The sequence below is a fragment of the Babylonia areolata genome, chromosome 31 (assembly GCF_041734735.1).
Source record: "Babylonia areolata isolate BAREFJ2019XMU chromosome 31, ASM4173473v1, whole genome shotgun sequence".
Taxonomy (NCBI): Eukaryota; Metazoa; Mollusca; class Gastropoda; order Neogastropoda; family Buccinidae; genus Babylonia; species Babylonia areolata.
Window position 1 is genome coordinate 15280950 of NC_134906.1, and position 26286 is coordinate 15307235.

At 40.8% G+C, this 26286-nt stretch overlaps 3 protein-coding genes across 3 annotated transcripts in view; 2 read left to right on the plus strand and 1 right to left on the minus strand.

The window, feature by feature from the left end:
* The first annotated feature begins 4507 nt into the window (after positions 1-4507).
* On the plus strand, positions 4508-5149 carry LOC143275818 (uncharacterized protein C17orf113-like). The gene has a single exon (XM_076580096.1). It carries the CDS (start codon positions 4508-4510, stop codon positions 5147-5149), a length of 642 nt encoding a protein of 213 aa, XP_076436211.1.
* A 106-nt stretch (positions 5150-5255) lies between these two features.
* LOC143275819 (uncharacterized protein C17orf113-like) lies at positions 5256-6014 on the plus strand. The gene has a single exon (XM_076580097.1). The coding sequence runs from the start codon at positions 5256-5258 to the stop codon at positions 6012-6014; it is 759 nt and encodes a 252-aa protein (XP_076436212.1).
* Positions 6015-19617: 13603 nt separating this feature from the next.
* The window catches only part of LOC143276207 (beta-hexosaminidase subunit beta-like), a 33139-nt gene continuing 26470 nt past the window's right edge, over positions 19618-26286 (minus strand). Inside the window, exons 12-13 of the mRNA XM_076580660.1 lie at positions 22628-22732; positions 19618-20269 (exon numbers count right to left, since the gene is read on the minus strand). Coding sequence (XP_076436775.1) covers positions 20095-20269; positions 22628-22732 — 280 coding nt within the window. The 3' untranslated portion in view covers positions 19618-20094. The remainder of the gene's footprint in view (positions 20270-22627; positions 22733-26286) is intronic.

Consider the following 26286-nt stretch of genomic DNA (forward strand, 5'->3'; position numbering starts at 1 on the left):
TAAAAGAGTTGCACTGGTTACCCATAGAGCAAAGAATCAAATACAAAGCCGCCTGTCTCTGCTACCATGTCATATGTGGAACTGCACCCGATACCTCTCTGACACCTTTCAAATCTATGTACCCTCCCGTTCTCTTCGCTCTGCTGCCGATGATAGAACCTTCCGCGTCCCCAAATACAAAAGAGAACAGCACGGTGGTCGAGCCTTTTCATCATCTGCTGTTCAGATATGGAACTCTTTGCCTCACCACGTCCGTCACAGCCCCTCACTGCCTTCCTTTAAATCTAACCTCAAGACTTTCCTCTTCCAGCAGCATCTCCTCTAGACCCTCTCTCAATCATGAAAGTGGTTAGTTGATTATGTAGACCTGTATATTTATAACGCTGCATTGTGTGTGCATCGAATTTGTGTATGTTTGTATGGATGCATGCATAGATGGATGGATGGGTGGATGTATTGTACATACTAGTTTGTATGCACATATATATGTTTATTGTGCATGATTGTGAGTTGAGGACTGAGTGTGTTTCGTTTGCGCGTGTGTGTGGATTGTGAAGCGCTGATAAATGTCCAATTATCATTATTATCATTATCATTATTATTATCATTATTATTATTATGTAAAGAATTCAACAGTGCTTGTAGACCTACAACAGGTTCTGACATTTAAACATCATCATCGGCGAACAGAAGTATGAACAATTCAAAGGTATCAACTGAAAACAAAGCTCCGTGTCTCCCATTAGTAATTACCTGAAATGCAAGTTCGTTTATGAAGAGAAAAAACAAAAGTGGGCGACAAGCATCACCCAGTCGAACTCCGTTTGTACAGTTGATAAATTCAGTCAGTTTGGCACCACAGCGAACTCTAGTTCTTACTGCATTATATATACTTTTTATACAATTATTAACTTTACCTCTGATACCATTCCTTAGTAAAGCTGACCAAAGAAGAGTTAAAGGAAAACTGTTTCTGGACAAATGAAAGCAACGTAAACACGTGGTCTACTGTAGAATATCCTTTTCAAAAACTGGCTTGATTATCACCAGTGATATTGTTTTCGTCAACCCATTCCTGCAATCTTTTATTGATAATTATTCCACATAATTTACCATTATATCACCTAAAGAAATTCCTCTATAATCATTGGGATTGTTTTGGGATTATTTACATCACCTTTCTTTTGAATGGGCAAAAAATAGATTCGGTCCAGTTATTAGGGTATACACAACAGTCAAACAGTTTACTAAACAATTTAATGAAGAAAATGACTGCTTGATAAGGTGTTTTTTCATACAATTCACTAACAATTCCACCAGGACCAGCTGCCTTTCCATTTTAAAGTTTACTTCACGCCAGTAGTACCTCTTCTTTAGATGTTGGTCGATTCATGTAAAGATCCGCTTCATCATCATCATATACAGCTTTATTTTGCTCGTTATCAACATTTGATTGCAATAAAGACTGAAAATGTTGAAACCAAACGTCACAATTAGTATTATGTCTAGGTTGTTTTATTTTCTGCTAAACTCTGTTTATACTATTCCAAAATTCCTTTTGACTACACATAGATGCTACAAGCTTACCTATTAAGGATTTATTGAAGTCCTCTTTTCTCTTTGATAAATGTTTATATTCACGTCCAGCAATTATTTGTATTTGTATTTTGTATTTGTATTTCTTTTTATCACATCAGATTTCTCTGTGTGAAATTCGGGCTGCTCTCTCCAGGTAGAGCGCGTCGCTACACTACAGCGCCACCCATTTTTTTGTATTTTTTCCTGCGTATAGTTTTATTTGTTTTTCCTATCGAAGTGGAATTTTCTAAATAATTTTACCAGGAACAACCCTTTCGTTACCTTGGGTTCTTTTACGTGCGCTAAATGCATGCTGCACACGGGGCGCATATATTTTAATATTTTATGTGTAATTTGCGTATGAAGGGACAAAACTCATTCCTCATCAAACATATTGTACCACCTGTCCCTTCCCTAATAGCAGGTTTATTTTTCATTGTAAATCCAGGAAATAAATCAGTTTTACAATCTTCTTCAAATGTTTCGACAAAACACACAAAATCAAAGGACGACACATATGAAAAGAAGTCACTGAACATAAACTTAGAACGCAAACCATTGACATTCCAAGAAAGAAAGGAAAATGACCTTGAGCTTTTTACAGAAAGCGGGCTCGAGAGTTGGGAAGACGGAAAAGAGTTGTTTTCAAAGCGATTCGCGTTTTGACCCCCCTCCCTACCGGAACGCAACCTGTCATTCCTCCTCCATGCTTTAACAACCGAAGCATGAGAAACCTCACACAAAGGTGAGTGAGCATTTTCCGTTCGCGCATCTCCACCCGAGCATAAACTTTCTTCAACTGAATCCCCACGTGCTTTACCTGCGGTAGCCGGGGTCTGTTTGAATGGACCTGAGAATTTTTCTGTGTCGATCTTTCGTCTGTACCCCTTTCAAAAACAGCCGTTTCTGAACCATGACAAACGCAAGGCCGGCCAACATCCTGTATCGCTTCCCTCAAGGAGCCTTGTGCATCCTGGAAGTACTTTTTCCCCTCAATGAACAGATGGTCATAGACCATACGGACACGCTTTCCCTCACTCCGAGCCTTCTTCAAATGCACATTTAGTTTTCGTCTTATCTCCCGAACCCTTTGGGAAAAATCCTCACCAACGAACACATTAGTACCCCTCAGCTTCTGTTTGGCTTTCAAAATCTTTACTTTCTGCTTATGAAATGAACAGCATGTAATTGCTGGGGAGTCTGCCTTTGGATTCAGTCAATGCACCCGTTCAAACTCAATGTCAGACAACTCAAGTGTGTCCGTAATCAAGTCCGTAATCAAGTCTTCACACTGTTCATTTGTTTCTCCTTCTCTTTTATCGCTAGCATAGAAAATCAAGTTGTTTCTTCTAGACCTACTCTCTAAATCATCACATTTACATTCTGGATTTACCTTGGCTGTTAGATCACTGTTGTTTTCCTCTATAATGTCATTTTTCTGACGCAAGTCTCTCACCTCACCCTTCAGTCCACACACAAGTTCTTGCAAGGCTCCATGCTCCTGACGCAGCTGATGCACTTCCTCTTTCACGACGTCCAGCTTACTGTTCATGGAAGCGTTCATCTCCTTCACATCCTGAATACATGACATGACGTCAGCAAAGGATGGTTCCTTGGAGGAGCGAGACGGGTGGGAGGAGGGCAGCCGGGTCTGCCGCATGCTGGAGGATCCTGAGGCGCCTTGGTCAGGGTTGGGGCCGGGGTTTGCTTCAATGTCTCCACATCGTAGTAACATTCACCAGTTCCGCGACGTTGTTATAAATTGTCCCCCCAAAACATGAACACGAGGACCAGACCAAGCAAGACACCGGTCGTACGGGGAACGAGCTGGCAGCATGGCCACCCAACTTTTTCTCTTCAGCACTGCCCTCTTCAACAAACGTTGATGAAAACTGGGTGAAACAGGGTTCGCGTTAACTGGCAATTACCAGTAAATTACTGGTTATAAAGAGGAAATACTGGAAATTTTTTAGCTGTCAGTCCCAGGGACTGGTTTTAATTTGCTGCAACTGGTTAGAGATTAATGGGGGGAAAAAAAATAAATAAATAAAAAATAAAAAGGCTGAAAAACAAAAGAAAGAAAAAGTTGATCGTTCATAAGGCTTCAGCACTTTAATTGCCTTATCTTTCAACCAGCCCTCTCCCCTCTCCACCACCCTCCTGCCTCTTCGCACACATGCAGATTGTCACGTAGGCCTAGCCATCAGTAATTGATGAAGGTACAGAGCAGAATAGCGACTGTCCCATAATAAAAGCTGTACAGACGCGCTTTACTGCCTGTTATTCGCAACTTCTCCCAGACGTCTGTCTGTCTGGGTCGTCGCTTGTGATGCTAGGCTAAGTCGCGTCATTACAATTTTCAAACTGGATGCAGCAGAGCCAGTACTTATTCACGCGCCTATTCATTGAATGATCAGTGGGATCACAATGGCAGAAAAGAACCAGCAGTCGATTTTTTCATTTTTTTCACGAAGTGGAAGAAGTGATTCAGACAGGCAGCCCGAAAGAAGCGCAGGTTCAGGCAGTTCAGACCGACCACAGACTTCGAGTGACAATACTCCAATCAGCTCCACCAGCACAGAAGATAGGCCTAGCACCAGCACTAGCAAAAGAATTAAATGCAAGCATGATAAATTCAGAGAATCATAGCTGAAAGATTTCAGATGGCTGGAGGTTGATGCAAGTGATGAAATGACAATGTACTGTAAAGTGAGAAACAAAACCAAACAGAAAAATGGTTTAACTAGGGGATCACGAAATTTCCAGTATTCTACCCTGGCAGACCATGCAAAGAGTGTATCTCATAAGGCAGCAGTAGCAACAGACACAAAACAAGCCTCCATGGTCCCACACTCTGAAGCAGCCCGTGCTGATGAAAAAGAATGTGAAAGCGCAGTTACGAACTGTGTTATGCATGTCAAAACGCAATATGGCTGCCAATAATTTTGGAGCACTGATTGAACTTCAGGAGGTGAATGGAGTACAGTCACTGAAGTCAGGGCCGGTCTACATGCACCACTCTTCAGTGTCACAGATGGAACAGTGTTTGGATGATATTACCAAGCAGGAAATCAGAGAAAAACTCGAGAAAAGTGATTCTGTGGGCATCATCATAGACGAAACTTTGAACTGTACTTTGGACAAGAAGCTAATCATGTTTGCTCGCATTGAGAACAACGGTGTTGTTGAGACACTTTTCTTAGGCAACTACACCATCGACAGGGGAACATCAGAATGTGTTTTTGACATGTTGGTCGAAGTGCTTCAAGAATGGTCGATCACAGATAGGCAGCTGGCCGGATTGGGGTCGGATGGTGCGTCCGTTATGACAGGCCGACTGAATGGTGTGGGCGTTCGACTGAAGGCCCGTCAACCTGCTCTAGTACACATTCACTGTGCCGCTCACCGTGTAGCGCTGGCGACAAAGGATGCTACAGAAAATGTGCAATCCATATCGGACATCGGTGGAGTATCTATGCTTGAAGCATCCAATCAGTGTGCGCTGGCTAAGTCTGGGGAAAGCTGTCACAGCTGTCAGGAGTGTGTACCCAGCACTGACACTGGAACTTGAAGAGGAAGCCCAGAGAAAGAACGCTGCAGCTGTGGGTTTGAGTCGAAAATGCAGAATGTTTGCATTTGTTGCAATGACGTACATGCTTTCAGACATTATACCAGTCATGGAAAGACTGAACCTGACTTTTCAGCAGGAGGAGGTGAACTTGTCAGACATTCATCCAGCTGTGGAAAGTGCAAAAGCAAGACTGCAACATCTTCTGACGACACCAGGCCAGAAGGAACAAGAGTTTTCAGATGTTGTGACACGTGATGATGGTGTGTTCCAAACAATCAGACTGACACATGTGGACAGAGAAGCTACTTTCAAGGCAGCCCGTCAGAACTTTATTGAACAGCTCCTCCAGTCTCTGAGAGACCGCTTTCCCGATGATCAGATGAGTATAGTGTCAGCATTGGCAAATATCTTCGACAGACAGAGATACCCACCAAGCAATCCAATTCCCGGACCACTGGATCATTACGCAACACGAGAACTGACAGTACTGACTCGCCACTATGTGACAGTGCTAAACGGACCACGTGCACAGACTGACTTCAATCAGTTCAAGCGAACACTGAGTGGCTACGGGGGTGATGATACTTTTGCCATGTCTTGTCGCATTGTGATCAGAAACCTGGCTGTGCAGTACCCAGACTTTGCTTCCTTGGCAAAAATTGCCTTGGTTATCCCCGTGTCCAGCGTGGCGGCGGAGAGAGGTTTCAGTGTCCAGAACGGAATCAAAACAGAGGCGCGTTCCCGGCTGGGCGAAGGGAGAGTGTCACGGCTGATGCGCCTCAATATCCACGCTAAGAGTGTTCGAGACTTTGATGTTGACTCTGGCACTGATCGTTTCTTCGCAATGAAAGTGCGTCGAAAGTAGGTAAGTGAACTGTCTTTTGTTTGACAGTCTCTGACTCGTGCTTGCAAACATTTACATCGTTATTTGTAATGCTACTGGATTTTTCTCACAAGGACTGGTTTTGCTCAGAGGCGCTGAAAAACGGTTGGGGTAGGAGGCGAAGGGACTGGTTTTGAAAAATCCTAGCGCGAACCCTGTGAAAACCACGACAAACCGAGTGGAACTACAGCTGGGCCCACGGCATAGTCTCAAACGAAGTAGGTGGCAAGTAAGTTTTCAGTACTGTACACAATCTGTAGCCACAGTAACCACTGAAAAACCGAAGACTGTACGACTGACACACGTTCAGTTCTCATGCACATGCAAAACGCCATCCTCTCCCGAGCTGGCAGCAAGAGAAAATGAGAGTGCGAATGGTTTATTCATTAGGCCATGGCCCCTCATAAAGGAGTATGTGAACACATACCATTACAAAATCAAATTTCAACAAAATAACATAATAGTTCATGAAATACTACGAGGTAACAATTTGAGAGAGAGAGAGAGAGAGCAGGCTTTACCGGTACAAAATGAAGAATCAAAACAAATCCCATGCGCAGTGATGTTCCTGTCATTTTTGTTTGTGTTTTCTTCCGCAGTAGACTCGGCGATTTATAGATAAAATCATTTATGTTTGTAAAAGACCAACCAACAGACCTTACTTGCAGACCAATGCTCATCCATTGGACGTCCATGCCATTCTCATAGCAGACCACTGACCCTCCCTGATAAGAGGGTCCTTTACCACACAGAAAAACCTTTGGCCTTTAACAAAACCTTTGTCTCGCTTGCATCATGGGGGTGAGATGCATTGTATGAGGCATAAATACAGATCCGCGAAACCCCAAAACAGGTGGGAAAAGAACATGCTTTGATGACAGCATGGCAAAAGCAGATCTGCTGTCAAAGACATTCTTCAAACTTGGTACTTGGAATTGCTCTAGCGCGAGAAAGAGTATCACAACAACTGAGAAACTGGCACATCATTTGATATTTCATGACTCCAAGAACCAGGGCTGGTGCAGACAGACCAATACATTTTCATAGTCTTTCAAACGCATGAAGGAAGAGGAATTACATTCACACTAAACAATAATCTGGATAAACAACAACAAAGTTTCTAACATGAATCTAGAGAAATGGTACAGCAATTCATGTTAATATGGTAGGTGTACGTCTGGAAAAACGTGACGGAATTTTCAAAAACATAATATCTATCAATGTCTAAAAACACCCTGGAACCTGCACCACAAGAACTGATTGGGCCTTTTTCCAGGAAATAGAAAGTAAAGTTGGTAATTCTATCATTATCTGTGGAGACTATGATGTGATCAGCGGAACACCAAGCCACAAGGACTCGCTCTTGCACAAATGACAAGAGAATTTGCAACCACAACCCATCACGTCTTAAAACAAGACATGGAGACAGTGACAGTGTGATTGACATCGCTCTGAAATCTTCAAAATTCAGAGCAGGAATGAGTGCGGTGACACTTCCACATCAAGGCAGTTATCACCTCCCGGTAGTTTTCAGTCAACAGAAACCATCAAATAAGCCCAGTATGAAACGTAATAACCCATTTCAGCACCAAAACAAAGAAGTAACCATCATCGAAAATTGAAGAAGTAGAACTATGAACATGACAATACTTGTTTTTTGGGTGTTTTTTTTAGCACTTCATGTGTATGTGTGTGTGTGTGCGCGCGCGCGCGCGTGTGTGTGTGTGTGTAAGCGTGCATGAGGTTTTGTGGGCTTTTTCTTTGATAAAAAAAGAAAGAAAGAAATAACATATGCAGAACAGATGAAAAGAAAATTAGAACAGATAGTACACAACGTCAGTAACTTTGCGACAAGTACTATATCTACACTGAGTTGCTCACCATCCTGGTCCCCATAAGCGACGAACATGGCAGCACACAGCCACACACAAACAACGCCAATGTCCATGGTCACGGCAAACGTCTGTCCATACAAGTGAACTGCAAACGGATACCGATATTACCCTGACTCCCAGTATGATACTGACACAGCTAATACTGTCTACTGAAATGACACAGATATTCCCAGTACTATTACACCCAATGGCGCCAACATACCGAACATTGTATACTAAAATGACACTGGCACATCAAACAGTATTTACCAAACCACCAAAGACACAGTAATACACACATTACCCAAGTGACACTGACATACTAAAACTGTCAATCCATAAACCGCAGATGAATACATCAACACAAACTCAAATGGCACCCAAACGCTTAAGTAGGCGCAGTGGGACAGGGACAAAACAAGTTCTGGTGCTCTTAGATAGTCCCTTCATTGTTTCAAAATATAGTTTGGTTGAAATTGGATCAAAGATCAAAGCTCGCTTGTGTAATAGTCAAACTTGCTATTAAAAAAAAAAGAAAAAAAGTTTGTGAATCTTATGGAATTGTCCCGCTGATTCTTGAATGGATTAGTGGATGGTGCTTGTTGTGGATAAGGTGACAGTTGATTCTCAAAGTGACTCTATGACTGAAGCAGTGTACAATGTTTCAATCGGCATTTTTTTTTAATTGTACTGATTATAAAGTTTATATTTCTCGCCTCACGGCCCTTTGTTATATCCCCTTCAATGTCTATCTATTTTCTGTGGGATACACATTTGTTTTCATTTTCTGTAAATCATTCTTCAAAGTCAAAACATTTGTATCCCGTGCACGAGAAAATAACTGAAAACAAATTAATCAATCATTATAAATAATGTGACTACAGTCTTGTACAAGATTATCGTAACACTGTATACCCGAATGATACCAACACGCCTAGGTAACACTACCCACTCAAATAACACAACCCACTTCTTCTTCTTCTTCTGTTGTGTAGCCACAATCAACTCGATCATTTTGCTACATTTTTTGGGGGGGTTCCGCAGACCGGTTGCTTGAAAAAAAAAAAAAAAAAAAAAATGACAATGACAATGACACCGAGACCGGTACTCACAGTCCTGAATGATTTGAACAGTCACCGTTGTTTGCAAACCACACGCCGGTTATGATTGTCACACATACATCCGCCTACACTTTTCTGCAACCCACCCACACAACCTGATTCCAACTCACTCGCAAGTGATCCACCAAAACACGTCACACCACACTTTACGTCACACACACTGTTCGTTTAAATATCATCATCTTAGCTGAACAGACTATAAATAAATAAAAGAAAAAATCACACACACGTGCAGACAAAAATAGGAGAAAACAAACAACATTGTTGTACTGGGTAGTTCCGGCCGCTGTGTCATGCTGTGAAACAATTCTTACCACTTTTCACTTCGCCACAGCAATCGCAATGCTGCATACATCGAGTTGAAATATATATCAGAAAATAAAACCACCTTTGTTCTTTTATTTTTGTCTGTAAGGCAGTGTGAGTGAAACTTAACGCCGTAAGTGGAGTAAAGGTCCGTTTATACAGAGCGCGAACGCGAACGCGTCCAACGCGAACACGAACGCGAACGTGACTTTTGAGCAGTTTTGCCATTCAAATGGAGCACGAACCCGAACGCGGAAAACCGTCGACGGCTTTCGAGGCGGCTCGTCTTTTTCTTGCTGTGAGAGATAAAATTTGGTCATTTGGAATCATGGCGCAGGTAGAGTCAGACACGGAGGAGATCATAGTACTGTATTTGTACGCAAAACAACGGAGGAAGAGAAAGAGGCGTGTGTCAGTGCACGAAATTTTACAGAGAAGAAGTGAATTTGGAGAGTACCACCACCTCGTACAAGAACTACATTTTCATCCTGCAAAATTCCAGCAATACTTTCGAATGACTGAGGAGCAATTTGACTACATTTTGCAATTAATTGGAGACATTTGTCTTGTCCATTCTTCTCCAAACTTCACAAGCAAAGTAGACTGACGCTAGTGCCTAGCTTTTTCTTGGAACGGTCAGGCGTTCAAGTTTCTATTTGTGGAAATGATGCAAGGGAAGTACCTGCTGATTGGTTGATAGCAAAAAAGCCGCGCGACCTTCTGAGAAAATTCGCTCTGGGGGCAATCAAGGCGGTCGTTCGCGCGAACAAAAATTTGTTCGCGTTCGCGTTCGCACTCTGTTTGAACGGTTCCTCTACAAATGACTAAAATATTCCAGGACGAAAAACCGCGTTCGCTTTCGCGTTCGCGTTCGCGCTCTGTATAAACGGACCTTTAACCTTCGCTCTTCAAAACGCCGCGCAATAATAGTTTGCCGACTTCTGCTTCTGGTCTGAAAGGGTTGGTGACAAAAATAAGTAGCAGACATTTAACAATCGACTTAACAGATCTATCAAACAAAGATCACGTTCTCTACTTTTACGGGGCCTAATTTTCGCATTGATATTTTTTACTCTATTTATAAAAACGTGGCTCAAAATTTACTTAATTTTTGACGCTCCAGACAAATTATATCTTTCCCTTGAACCCACCGCTGAAAAGTTAATTCTTTTATCTATAAGATGCTTTATGAAATGACCCGAAAGCATCTGAGCAGAACGTCCGTTTAACGAAAAAGTGAAGATCTCATTGTTGTTGTTTTTTTTTTTGTCACACAATTTCAACAACAACAAAACAAAAATAAACAAAAAACGACAACAACAACAACAACAAAACCACTCAGACACCTGCATACGTGTACTTCATTACTGATATTATCCATGAAACGATAACAGTCAAATGTAAATAATTGTAACAATACTGTTATAAGCTCACTTAGAATGTTACATACAAAACGGAAATTGTGCATTTATTGGAAAATTGATGTGAACAAAAACTAACAAACAAAAAAGACAAGAAGAGAAGCAAGGCCTTCAAGAATCACTTGTGACATACTTAACATTTTTTAGACAAATCTTATAGTTAAAATATGTTCTGCATTTGTTATCAAAAAGCTTCGCCGGGTTGAAAAGAAAAAAGGCCTGAACGCATATTTGAACCTGGCATGTTCGGGTGGGAAGAAAATGTCTTATTCACTGCACTACTGCGGATCCACAAATGACCTTCAAAAATTAATGTACTTTTTTAAAGGCGATAAATCGATTGCAGTATTGGAAGTGAGAAGGCTGTTTAAATCATATCATTTTGGTGTATCTCGGGCATTTAAAAATCTTTAAGGGAAAGTAAGAATTCCGCGGTAAAAGGGACGTGCCTATCACTGCAATCACACTGCAACATTTAGCCGGTTTTTTTCTGGATCTAGATAGATGTACAAGTTTAGTTACACCTGCTGGGTAAGTATCCACTTTAAAAGATTCATATGCAGTAAACACGTCGATGATGTAGTCTGTGTCACCGTATGTGTTCTGTCCAGAATATCTTTCTATTTAATTGCGAACAAGAAAATGGAGGTCACACCGTCCACTCATTAAGCATCACCAACGCCACTGCAAGTGGGATTCGAGAATATGGTGTTTTCGGAATCCCGGAAATGGCCTCAACGAAATAAACCGTTAATGATACGGTAAACACGGCTTAATTTGGGAGACTTACAAACTATTATTGGAATGACCTACGATTTCTATGCCAAATTTGGTTTTGACGGACAAATTATTTCCAGAGAAAATGGCACTGTTAAAGTTTACCACACACACACACACCCGAACACCGGGTTATAACATAGACTCACTTTGTTTACACAAGTGAGTCAAAAACGATAAAAGTAAAAAAAGTTGGGGGTTTGGGGCCGATAAAGAAGGCATGTGAAAAACAAAACAAAACAAAACGCCATGACCTGAATGCTACTGAGGGGGAAAAAAACACAAACAACTAGATCTATAGATCTATTTTTAGAGCTGTGGTTTCAATACCTGGTTTCGTAGAAGTCTTGCCGCAGAGCTCAACGAAGTTCAGGTTTTGCTCGGATCTACCAAATATCAAATTATGTCATGTGAATTTGGTTTCTGAAGTTCTAATCTTTTAAGATATTGAAGGGGGAGAAAGCAATTAAGTTTTCATCGCTGTAATCAAATCGAAAGTGGCATTTCGAATGATGAAGAGAAACAGTAGAATGATTCAAATACGGGCAAAAATTAAAGACTGTAATGGAACCAAATTTACATTACTTATTTTAGTAAGTATCTGAATGATAGGTTTTATAATTTTAGTTGATATCATCGTTTTCTGTTGTGAAACAATTTTCTTCCGACAATGAAAGACAGTCAACTCCGTCAAAAAAGGCAGACGAATGGTTCAATGATAAGTTCAAATGGTCTTGTTCAACTTTGTGATCACACAACATACCTGCTCTGTTTTCATACTTCTTTTTTCTTTCACACACACACACACACGCACATCTCTATAGTGGAGTGTTGGCCTAGAGGTAACGCGTCCGCCAAGGAAGCAAGAGAATCTGAGCACACTGGTTCGAATCACACTGGCAGTCGCCAGTATATTTTCTCCCCATCCACTAGACCTTGAGTGGTGGTCTCGACGCTATACTAATTCAGATGAGACGATAAACTGAGGTCCCGTGTGCAGCATGCATTTAGCGCACGTAAAATAACCCACCGCAACAAAAGGGTTGTCTTTGGCAAAATTATGTAGAAAAAATCAACTTCGATAGGAAAACAAATGAAACTGCAGACAGAAAAAACAAGAGAGGCAAAGCCTTCAAGACTCACTTGTGATACACTTTTTATAAAAAAATCCAAGCTTTTTATGTATTGAGTATAATGCATTTACTGTTATATTTATATTTTTTATATTCTCTAAACTTGACACTTTGATCTGATATTCGACCCAACAAAAGATCTGTCATTACTTTCATTTTTTGTTCAAACAGGAACTTCTTTTGCAAAGCATGGAAGTTTTGTTTATTGCAAACGTTTTGGTGCAGACAGTAAAACAAGGGAAATTACTCTGCTGGGGACTTAGTTTGCTTTAAACTGATCTTTCAGAGAGAGGGAGCGGCCGAAAGTCTAACATGAAAGGTAGAGCACGATGCTTTGCAAATCAAACAAATATCGGCATCATTTCCAAACCAACATTGCGCAAATTTCTTCAAAACGGAACAGAGTCTCTGTGGGCCTTTCCAAATACAATAGACTGAGCAACACACTAGACGCCACGTTCTTGGCATCAGAGATCTTTTCCCATCCCTCTTGGCAGCCTCTGTGCGTGTGCGTGTGTGTGTTTGTGTGGATGTGTGGGTCTGTGTTTTTGAGTGCGTTTGTGAATGCGCGAGAGTGTAAGTGTACACAAGTGTCAGGAGAGATCTGTGTACGGGTGTGTGTGTGTGTATATATATATATATATATATATATATATATATATATATATCTTTGTATATATGTGTGGGGGTTGGGGGTGGGAAATATGGGCGTATATGTGTGTGCTTGTACAAGTAAGTGTTCATCTCTGTGAGTGTGTGTTTGCGTGCGTGTGTGTGTGTGTGTGTGTGTGTGTGTGTGTGCCGTGGAAGCTGCGATACGTAGGCTAGAAATGAGTGTGTGGAGGAGGGGGTTGGAGGAGGTGCAAGGTAATGTGTGTGTGTGTGTGTGTGTTGGAGCTCATGTACGTTTATATGTATTTGACTGTACTTTCATATCTGTGAAACTGCATGTTTGGTGCATTTCTGTTATGCATGTGTGGGTGTATGTGTGAATGTGTGTCGTCATATTTTACATTCATTCGCTTAATTATCACCATTGTTGTCTTATTTATTTATTTATTTATTTTTTATTATTATCATTTTATTAGTATTACTATTATTATTACTACTACCTTTTTCTATATTATAATTATTATTTATTTATTTATTTATTTATTTATGTAAGCTTATCTATTATTTATTTCCCCCGCCCCTTTTTTTTTTTTTTTTTTTTCTCAAGGCCTGACAAAGCGCGTTGGGTTACGCTGCTGGTCAGGCATCTGCTTGGCAGATGTGGTGTAGCGTATATGGTTTGTCCGAGCGCAGTGACGCCTCCTTGAGCAACTGAAACTGAAACTGAAACTGATCTTTCTCATCTTAAACATTACATTTCGAAATTATACTCAATACATAAAAAGCTTGGATGTTTTTAAAAAGTGCATCATAAGTGAGTCTTGAAGACCTTGCCTCTCTTGTTTCAAAATGTAATGTTTAAGATGAGAAAGATCAGTTTAAAGCAAATTAACTCCCCCCTAGCATTACAGAGTAATTTCCCTTTTTTACTATCTGCACCAAAACGTTTGCAAAATAAATAAAACTTCCATGCTTAGCAAAAGAAGTTCCTGTTTGAACAAAAAATGATAATAATGACTGCTCTAGCTGTTGGGTCAGAATATCAGATCAAAGTGCCAAGTTTAGAGAATACAAAAAATATAAATATAACAGTAAATGCAGTTTGCATATAATTAGGCTTCATTCTTGATTTTTTGTGCCCCTCCCAGAGGCGCAATATTGTTTTAAACAAGATGACTGGAAAGAACTGAATTTTTCCTTTTTTTATGCCAAATTTGGTGTCAACTGGCAAAGTAGTTAAAGAGAAAATGTCAATGTTAAAGTTTACCACGGACACATATGCAAGTGAGTCAAAAAGGGTGGCCCTGTCAATGTAGCGACACACTCTCCCTGTGGAAAAGCAGGCCGAATTCCACACAGAGAAATATGTTGTGACAAAAAGTTCGAATTCATACACACAACATACGTACATATCGGGTGTCCCAAAAAAAGTGAACCGCTTTTTGACAAGTATTTTCTCAGTGATGGAGAAACCGAATTCATTGAAAATTTTTACACAGTAACCTTAGGGTATCATCAAGTCTACAAAATATCTAAAAGTTCGGACGCAAATTATGCGAGTATTGACAAATTCAAAACGGCATGTAAACAAATCCAATATCAGAGCTGTGCAATGTGACCTTCATCATGTTCATGCCAGCTACCAGGTGTTGGCATCTGTCAATCAGTGTCAGTCTAAAAATAGCCTGTCTGGGTGTCACGTCTATTGATTTTTTAAAATTTTTATTGTCGTCTGTATCCAAAATCAGTTCTGTCCAAAGTTTCAGTTTGGAAGGATCAACCATGCCTTTGGGTGAAAGTGATAAGGTTACCATTGAAAACTGTTTCAAAGAGAAAGGCAGGGGTGGAAGAAGGATCGTAAAGGAATTTCCAGGCAAGGGGTGGAGTCATGTCACTGTAAATAGACTTATTGCTAAAATACGCACTACAGGGTCAGTAGCACGTAAAATTGGCAGTGGGAGACCCAAGACTGCATGTTCGGAGGAGAACAAGGACCGTGTTGAGGAACTGATTCAGTCCCAGGAGGTGAACCCGGGGACTCACAAATCTCTTAGAGAATTTGCAATCGATTTACAAGTGAGCAAGTCTTCTGTGCAAAGAATGGCGAAAGAACTGTAGCTGAAGCCCTTCAAGAGGATACGGGTATCAAGGAGGGACCAAAATGTTACAGGGAAAAGAAAAACTTGCTGCCGTAACTCGAATGATCGCTACCCGGCCACTGATGTGAAAAGGCTCATTTTCACAGACGAGAAAGACTACGTTAGATATAGCTAAAAATCGACAAAACAATCGCGTTTATAGGAAACGGAAACGAGAAATTCAGCCATCTCGCCTCTGTCATGAGACTTCTAGATTTTCAAAAAAGATAATGGTTTCAGCTGGAGTATCCTGGAAAGGTAAAATAAACATTCATTTTATTGACACTGATAGAGCCATGGTTAATAGTGAAGCTACATTCAGTTATTGTATGACAATCTTCTCCCGGATTGTAGGCGTCTTTATCCTAGAAACTATTTCGTGTTTCAGCAAGATGGGGCTCCTTCACACACAAGTATACCCAGGCCCATCTGGAGGAGGCGACACCAGAATTCATCAAGAAGGATGAATGGCCTCCACAAAGTCCTGACTGTAACCCAATTGATTATGACATATAGGACTCTCTGAAGGAGAAAGTTTACCGGGAGTGAGAGACAAATTGACAGAGCAGGCGTTAAAGGACAGGATAATTATGTCATGGGAGGAGATATCGGTGGAAGAAATACGTAAAAGCATTTCTGCTTGGAAGAAACGGCTTCGTTTAGTCGTGGAGGAAGATGGAGGCCACATTGTGCATAGACTGAAATAAGTGAGATTTCCTCTGATACTGGATTTTTTTAAATGCTGTTTTGAATTTGACAGTATCCATATAATTTGCGTCCCAACTTTTAGATATTTTGCGGACCTGTTGATGATGCCCTGAGGTTACTGTGTGAGAATTTTCAATGAATTCAGTTTCTCTATCACTGAGAAAGAACTTGTCAAAAAGCGGTTCACTTTTTGGGGACACCGATATATATAGAGAGAGATATGAGAGAGTTTACAACACATACACACACACGCGCACACACACAGATTGAGGGGCTAGCAAATGGTAATCAGCTCTGTAAGTTGATGTGAAAAAAGCATACGACCAAGTGTGGCATGCTCGACTTTTATATAAACTGAAAAAATATCGGTATCACAGGCAACATGTATGATTATATGAGAAGTTTTTATTTTTATTTTTTTTTAATCAAATAGATTTATACAAGTATGAATAGGAAATACCTACTCAAACCCCAGACAGTTAGACATGGGGTTACCACAAGGATAAGTAATTTCGCCGATTTTATTTAATATGTTATTAGCAGATCTACCTAACAAGCTAGCTAAAGATACAGTCTTGGTTCAATTTGCTGATGATATTTGTTTATGGATGAAGGTGACAATAAAAAAAATAATAAAACGCCTACTAGGACATTGAATTACACAAAGAAAATATACCAGCGGGAACCTGAGGACAGAAAATGGCTTATCATTGTTCATAGAAAAATCAAATGTGATGCTATTTAATACAGGATCAGACCCAGAAAAGCTCCATATGTTTACGATAAGTGGTACCATCATCAGATATACACAATATGTTAAATTTTGGGGAGCCTATCTTTCGTGGAATTATCATATTGACAATATATTAAACAAATCAAGAAAAGGTCTACATTGGTCTCGTATCTTGAATAATATCTGCCATATAAGAAGCACATTGAAACCGGTTTGTGTGGTCGTTCTTTTTTTCTTTCTTTTTAATGGAAAGGTGGTTAGCGTAGGAACGTATGCAATGTGTACTTTGTGTTTAGTCAGATAATATGCAACACCTTCTATCAGTTCCGCTTCCTGAGCAGCTAATTTCAGGCCCTAATTCCCGATTCATTCTCTTTACCTGTTGCTTCGATGAGAGAGAGAGAGAGAGAGAGAGAGAGAGAGAGAAAGAGGAGTGTGTTTTAATGTTTGGTAGATTTATTCATTCATTTTATTCATTTTATATTATTATTTTCTATTTATTTATTTATCTATTTTTCATTTATCTATTTTACCAAGAACAGGCTCTTCTTCTTCGTTCGTGGGCTGCAACTCCCACGTTCACTCCTATGTACACGAGTGGGCTTTTACGTGTATGACCGTTTTTACCCCGCTATGTAGGCAGCCATACTCCGTTTTCGGTGACGTGCATGCAGGGTATGTTCTTGTTTCCATAACCCACTGAACGCTGACATGGATTACAGAATCTTTAACGTGCGTATTTGATCTTCTGCGTGCGTATACACACGAAGGGGGTTCAGGCACAAGCACGTCTTCACCCGGGAGATCGGAAAAATCTCCACCCTTTACCCACCAGGCGCCGTTACCGAGATTCGAACCTGTTACCCTCAGATTGAGAGTCCTACCCTTTAACCACTCGGCTATTGCGCCCGATATAAGAGCTCTTATAAGGCCCGTCCAATGTGTTGGTTATGCAAAGATCAGGCGTATGTGGATGTGTCTATATGCTCCTTAAAACTGAAAGTGACTTGTGGTTGTAACCATGATATAAGCACTGTAAGGAGAGAGAGAGAGAGAGAGAGAGAGAGAGAGAGAGAGAGAATGTGTGTACATGTTTTTTATTTTTTTTACATTTATTTATTCCTTATATTTGTTTTTCATTTTCATTTGTTTTATAACTATTTTATGTTCATTACTTTATTATACCAAGGACAAGCTGTTACGAGGCCTGATCAGTGCGTTGGGGTATGTAAAGGACAGGCATGTATGGATTTCTCTGCATCCTCACACACCTCTTTTTGGGGTATGTAAAGGACAGGCATGTATGGATTTCTCTGCATCCTCACACACCTCTTTTTGGGGTACGTAAAGGACAGGCATGTATGGATCTCTCTGCATCCTCACACACCTCTTTGGGGTATGTAAAGGACAGGCATGTATGGATTTCTCTGCATCCACATACACCTCTTTGGGGTATGTAAAGGACAGGCATGTATGGATTTCTCTGCATCCTCACACACCTCTTTGGGGTATGTAAAGGACAGGCATGTATGGATTTCTCTGCATCCTCACACACCTCTTTGGGGTATGTAAAGGACAGGCATGTATGGATTTCTCTGCATCCACATACACCTCTTTGGGGTATGTAAAGGGCAGGCATGTATGGATTTCTCTGCATCCACATACACCTCTTTGGGGTATGTAAAGGGCAGGCATGTATGGATTTCTCTGCATCCACATACACCTCTTTGGGGTATGTAAAGGACAGGCATGTATGGATTTCTCTGCATCCACATACACCTCTTTGAAACTGAAATTCTCTCTCTCTCTCTCTGTATGTGTGATACAGATTACTGAAATATATTATGGTAAAAAGGTGATATATAAAGATTAATTCCTCATAATTTCATCGGAAATATTGAAAAGTGAAAACAGCAGCAATAAAACAACAAAAACTAAGGTAATTGGTCATGCAGATGTTTCTTATTTGTGAGTCTAGTACTATGTTCATGGCGTTGATCACTTGGTGATGGTAGTGGGTGCGTTTGTGCCATTGTTTTCAAGCCATGTCAGCATGTTATTAACAAAGTCGGTGAATAAATTCTCGACAAAAAAGTAAAACAAATTCTTCCTCACCAAAACACAGTAATAACATGACAGACACGAATGTAGATTACAAATTGGAAAAGACTTTATTTCAACAATTTACAGACAGTGATGTTGTATCTTATCAAGCGATAACAGTGCAGCAATAAAGCGAACGGCTGAGAACTGTTTCTTGAAATAGTGGTTATAACCATGATATGACAAGGAGAGGGAGTCCGTACAGTTCACGTGAAGACAACGTGAAGGAGGACGATTGTTTTCAGTGCTGTTCATGTGAAGATAACGTGAAGGAGGATTGTTTTCAGTGCTGTTCATGTGAAGACAACGTGAAGGACGATTGTTTTCAGTGCTGTTCATGTGAAGATAACGTGAAGGACGATTGTTTTTTAGTGCTGTTCATGTGAAGATAACGTGAAGGACGATTGTTTTCAGTGCTGTTCATGTGAAGACAACATGAAGGAGGATTGTTTTCAGTACAGTTCACGTGAAGGCAACATGAAGGAGGATTGTTTTCAGTGCTGTTCATGTGAAGACAACGTGAAGGACGATTGTTTTCAGTGCTGTTCATGTGAAGATAACGTGAAGGAGGATTGTTTTCAGTGCTGTTCATGTGAAGACAACGTGAAGGACGATTGTTTTCAGTGCTGTTCATGTGAAGATAACGTGAAGGAGGATTGTTTTCAGTGCACTTCACGTGAACATAGCGTGAAGAGGATTATTTTCAGTACAGTTCACGTGAAGGCAACATGAAGGAGGATTGTTTTCAGTACAGTTCACGTGAAGGCAACATGAAGGAGGATTGTTTTCAGTACAGTTCACGTGAAGACAACATGAAGGAGGATTTTTTTCAGAACAGTTCACGTGAAGGCAACATGAAGGAGGATTGTTTTCAGTACAGTTCACGTGAAGGCAACGTGAAGGACGATTGTTTTCAGTACAGTTCACGTGAAGACAACGTGAAGGAGGACGATTGTTTTCAGTACAGTTCACGTGAAGACAACGTGAAGCAGGATTGTTTTCAGTACAGTTCACGTGAAGACAACGTGAAGCAGGATTGTTTTCAGTACAGTTCACGTGAAGACAACGTGAAGCAGGATTGTTTTCAGTACAGTTCACGTGAAGACAACGTGAAGCAGGATTGTTTTCAGTACAGTTCACGTGAAGACAACGTGAAGCAGGACGTGAAGAGGCGGCACGATCAGCCAGGAGGCAGCGGCCCAGGTGACGGCTGTCCCACTCGCTGTCAGGGCGTTCTGATGCTGTGTCCCCATCCCGTTGTCATAGTGACCACAGTAGCCGGGCAGAATGGGAGAGGCAGGCACACCACGTCTGCAGTCAGACCATCACGGATTCTTTATGCGTTCACTCAATGATCTATCCATTCGCTCGTTCGTTCATATATTACGTTCATTATTTTCTTCTTCCTTCGCACGTCCATTTATGTAATAAGTTATCAATATCTAAAAGTTAGTTAACAGAAAACGACATGTTCGTATTTCCTTTTGAGAGAACTGTTATCCTCCGCCCCTCTTTCTCCATAGAAAAATAAGTATATATATATATACACACACACACATTCATGTATATAGAGAGAGAGACAAAGAGAGAGAGGGACAGACAGACAGAGATGTGTGTGTGCGTGTGTGTGTGTGTGTGTAAGTTAAAAAAAAATGTATGCAATACAGAACTGTTATCCTCCCCTCTCTTTCCCCATAGATAAATAAGTATATATATATATATTGTTGAAAACACTTTACGAAAATCTGATTGCTTTTCTTGCTTACTGATTGCTTACTTTGCCTTCTGTTTCAGTCCATATGTATCCATACAGTTTTTGTTTTGTTTTTGTATGAAACAGCTGTAAAGACTTTGATGAAAGAGATAAGAGGGAGATCACACACACACACACACACACACACAGCACTAAAATGTTTAAACATTTCGTAGAGAGAGAGGGGGGAACAGACAGCCACAGACAGGCAGACAGACGGAGATATAGTGACAGTCGCGTAACCAAAAAATGCTGAGAAAAACAAAAACAAAAGAAATCTATTATATTTCACATATATATTTTTTTCTTTTTCTTATTTATTTTGCTGTTGTTGTTTAAACACTCCATATGACGTGTAAATAACACGGTATGTTAATCATTAATTCAACGTCTGTTCAATAAAGTGATTTTAGACGAAAAAAAGTGTGTGCAGTGATTGTGTTTGTGTGTGTGGGAACGTGTTCAAAATGTATACAGTTACAAATGTGACATGAAGCGGAATTCTGGAATGGAGAAGGAAATTTGGGGGATGGAAACAAACTAATGAATCGAATTAATTAACCATAAATCGACTACTATAAACAGTTAAGAGTCAAACATAAGAATACTTAAGGTAATTAGCTATTCAACATTTAGATAAACTAACAACAACAAAATCTTAAGTTAAAGATCAAGAGTTAAATATTTTTGTAAACGAGTTGTTGGAGAAAATGGGAGTGAACTCTTTTAACTGACGCAAGGAAGAATGTGCTATTTTGTTATTTTCTGTAAGCACGGGCATACAATATTCCTGGTGTATGGAGGAATCAATTTTCCATCTATACCTAAGAATATGTATTTCCTTTCTGACGCTGAACTGAATGTTTATTGTGTTCATTTCAAACTTTGTGTAGTTGTTTTCTTTTAAGGTTATGTTTGAATACAAGTCGTCAGCAAGACTATAACATTCTTGTGGAGACAGAGGAAGTTTTATGTGATTGAAATCTCATTTGTTCTTGGCTCCCCTTCTCGAGGCTATGTCAGCCTTATTATTGTAATAAAAAGAACAGTTAGACGGTATCCAGCAGAAAGTTCTCTGTGTAACTCCCATCTGAAAGAAGGTGAATTAAATGGCTTATTTCTAATATAATTTCTTGTCGTGTTTGCAGTTTTAACGATTTAAGAGCTTTAAGTATTGGTTTTGAATCAACGCAAAAAACGAATCTGCAGTATTATCCGGGGAAAGCTTACCAGGTATTTCAAAGCTATCATAAAAGCAAAACGTTCAGCAGTAAAAATTGATTGCTTTGATTGATGTGATTTCTCTATTTTCAAATCTGGTATTATACAGACTGAGTCTGTTTTATCTCTAATAAACAAACCATATATTCGAATGATTAGAGTAATTAATTTCAATGAAACATGACTAGCGAACAGATTTATATTATTTTCATTTTTCAAATCCGTATGAAGAATGTCAAAATGTGCTCTACACGGGTGTAGGAGAGACTGAAGGCCTTACACATATTGGTTCCGTTGCGGGATCAATGCCAGCTCCACTCATGATGTCGGCAGTAGTCCATAGTCCTCCGTTGCTGGCAGATATATTACTTGAAGACGAAACTGATTTTGCTCGTTTTGGGAAATTAATGTCTGATCTTATACTAGCTTCAGATTTAGTATAATTGTGTCATATCACAGTTGTTGGATTATAATGAAGCGTACTTTAAAATAGTACTTTTGAACAAAACGTTTCTAATGTAATTATTGGTTCTACCTGTTGTTGATTGTAACCAGGTATGTCTTTGAATGAGATATCCTTGTCTGATGTCATGAATACATAATTTGTGAAGTGGAAAAGAAATCTATTATAATATATATATATATATATATATATATATATATATATATATCAATGAACAGAAAACATGGCCTACCTCAGCAGACGACATCTGTGGGCGTCCAATCGAAAAGCGGCTGTGTCCATGTCCGTCACGTGACCTGGACTCCACAAACGTTCAGCAACTGCCGCGGCCCTGGGCCTGGTGATTGATTGATTGATTGATTGATTGGTTGGGTGTCTCGTTGATTGATGTGAATACTTAGACGGTGTCTATCCTCGATCAGAGACCAAGCTCTAAGCCCTTTACAAACTCAGTCATTTGTGCATCAGGTTTCCTGACTGGGTAGAGCTGACAGCAAGCTGCCTTTAAGCGCTATGCATTCGTTTCCTGTGTCATTCCGCCAGGATTTTTTCAAGCGCGCGCACATGCACACACACATCGACATGTCAAAACGTCAAAGAGACCCCACCAAAATCTAAAAGAAGTCGATTAAAAAAAAAAAAAATCCAACAACTCCCAGCATGCAAAGAACCCCAGATAAAATAAAATCAAATTATGGTGCTTAGTGCCTCGTCGACCACCTCATCTCAAGGTTATCGCAATATTTGCACCTACTTCAAGTCAAGGGTTAAAAAAGTACAACAAAAACTAGTGAACGCTTCAAGCTTTCCAGTAAAAAGTTTCAAAACCTTCCAGAGTTTAAAACATTCAAATCTGATTAAAAATGTTCACTTCTGTCAAGAAGTCCATCAGAGGGACATTACAAAACAGTCTTCAGAGAAACCGCCGTGTAATGTCTGTGTCGAACGTCATGCAGATCCCAGCAGTCAAGGAGCACGTGTTTCACGGTGAGAGGCTCATCACAGGGAATGAATACATCGAGGGGCCTCCCGCCCCTTCAACAAGTAAGAATGAGTGAGAAAAGTGTGTCCCGTGCACAGTCTGCACTCCTCTTTTCGATTCTTCACCACCGATGGCAGGGTCTCGTTTAGGTCTGGACGGATTTGGCGAATGCCAACATGGCCAGGAACCCAGGCCAAAATAACACCATATCATTTCGTAGTTACGAGAGTAAAAGTATCGTAAAATCCCAGCAGTTTCGGATGAGTCATATTCCTGCAGGCAATCGCCTCCAGGGCTGACAAGGAGTCCGAAAAGATCATGAAGCTCTTGTGTTTAGAATGGAGAACCATTTTTACCGCCAGAATCAGTGCGGTCAGTTCCGCAGTGTAAACTGAGCTGTCAGACAGAATGTGTTCCGTTGAGGGCTGGTCAGTAAAGGAAGGACAGAAAGCAGATGCAGTGACACCCTCTTTTGACCTGGAACCATCAGAGAAGCTTTTGTGAAAGGTGGGATATTTGTGGCAGAGTTCCGAAAAGTAAGATTAGTATGCCAGTGATCTGGTGGAGTCTTTACGGTACGAGGCCTGATGAAATCGTACTTCAGGTGTTTTAAAGGTCCACGTGGGCTGTCGGGGAACTTAGAGAAATCTGAGATGCCTCTGACATCCAGATCAGCAATTTCCATGTGTGGCTGAATAGGGAGTCAAGTGGAGGGATGCAGTTTGGGCTGTCTTCAAACTTCTTGCTGAAAGGGTTGTTGAAGACACTATCATAGGCATGGAGTTTTCGGTTCAGAAAACAGTTTCAAACAATAATTCTGGGTCAGCTTCAATCTGCGGTTGGAGAGAGGCGGTTTCCCCGCCTCTGCGTACAAGCTGCGCACAGGGGTGGTGCGGAACGCACCTGAGCTGAGACGGAGCCCTGGGTGGTGTATCGGGTCCAGCTGTTTTGGGTAAGCCATAGACTACACACCCGCAGTCCAGTTTGGACCGGACCAGCGCTCTGTAGAGGTGCAAGAGTGTTTTCTTACAACCCCAAACAAGCCCCCAAAAGATACAAAGAAACCCAAAAAGAAGAAGAGCGTACATTGCTATAGCGCTTAACCTGTGGAATACAAGCTAGCTAAAAAGTACTGTTCTAAAACCAGTGAAACATAACTGGACTAACATACCTCTCCCACCTCACCCCCATTGTAAAATGTTAAGTTACAAACTCGCAAGAAACACCTTTGTAAGCCCACGATTTCTCGCAATCCCACGATTTCTCGCAATCCCACGATTTCTCGCAATCCCACGATTTCTAAGGAAAGCCATAAAGACAGCCCGACTAAGACACAAATGATCCAGCAAGACACAACTCGGCGAAGATACAAAGAAGTCTAGCTAGTCACAAAGGATCCTAGCAAGACACAACTGGGCTAAGTCACAAAGAAGTCTAGCTAGTCACAAAGGATCCTAGCAAGACACAACTGGGCTAAGTCACAAAGAAGTCTAGCTAGTCACAAAGGATCCTAGCAAGACACAACTGGGCTAAGACACAAAGAAGTCTAGCTGGTCACAAAGGATCCAGCACTGCTGAAGAGAACTCAGTATGGAACCAGCAGAAAAAGAAGAACTCCGCTAAGACACAAAGGAGCCCATTAAAAACACTAAGAAATCCACCTCAGACATGAGGGAAGCCAGCATGATACAAAGAAACCCAAATTCACAAAGGAATCCAGATAGGTCACAAAGGAGCCCCGTTAAGACACAAAGGAACCCAGCTAATACGCAAAAAAACAAAAAAAAAACAAAACAAAAAACGGCAAGAGAAAAACAAACAAACAAACAAAACAAAAAACAACAACAAACAAACAAAACAACAACAACAACAACAAAAAAACCCACAAGAACTATGCGGAACACAAAGGAACCCAGCAATTACATAAAGGAACACAAAAAAACAACACGACGTAAAGAATCCCAGCTAAAATACAAAAGAACACAGCAAAGAAAAAGAATCCAGCAAGACGCAAAAAAATACCCTACCTAGACACAAAGGAACTACGCAAAACACAAAGGAACCTAGTAAATACACAAAGGAACCCTAAAAGACAAAAAGGAACCCACCAGGATCTCTGAAACACCAAAAAGTACAAAACCGAGCTCAGCAATACATTGCTCAGCAATACACAAAAGGGTCCAGCTTAAACACAAAGAAACTACGCGAAACATAGAAGAACCTAGCCAGTCATAAAGGAACCCGGCTATTACAAAAAGGGCCCAAGCTAAAGCAGAAAAGAACCCAACCAATACAGGAATGTGCCCTGCTGATACACAAGGGAGCCGAATTAAGACACAAATGAGCCCATTTATGACGCAAAGTTGCCCAGAGCCTAGATAAGATACAAAGGAGTCCCGTTGAGACACAAAGGAGCCCTGAGCCCAGTTAAGACACAAAGGAGCCCCGTTACGACACGAAAGAGCCCAGAGTCCAGTTAAGACACAAAGGAACCCAGAGCCCAGTTAAGACACACAGGAGCCCAGTTAAGACACACAGAGCCCAGTTAAGACACACAGGAGCCCAGAGTCCAGTTAAGACACAAAGGAACCCAGAGCCCAGTTAAGACACACAGGAGCCCAGTTAAGACACACAGAGCCCAGTTAAGACACACAGGAGCCCAGTTAAGACACACAGAGCCCAGTTAAGACACACAGGAGCCCAGTTAAGACACACAGAGCCCAGTTAAGACACAAAGGAGCCCAGAGTCCAGTTAAGACACAAAGGAGCCCCGTTAAGACACAAAGGTGCCCAGAACCCAGTTAAGACACAAAGGAGCCCAGAACCCAGTTAAGACACAAAGGAGCCCAGAACCCAGTTAAAACACAAAGGAGCCCCGTTAAGACATAAAGGAGCCCAGAGCCCAGTTA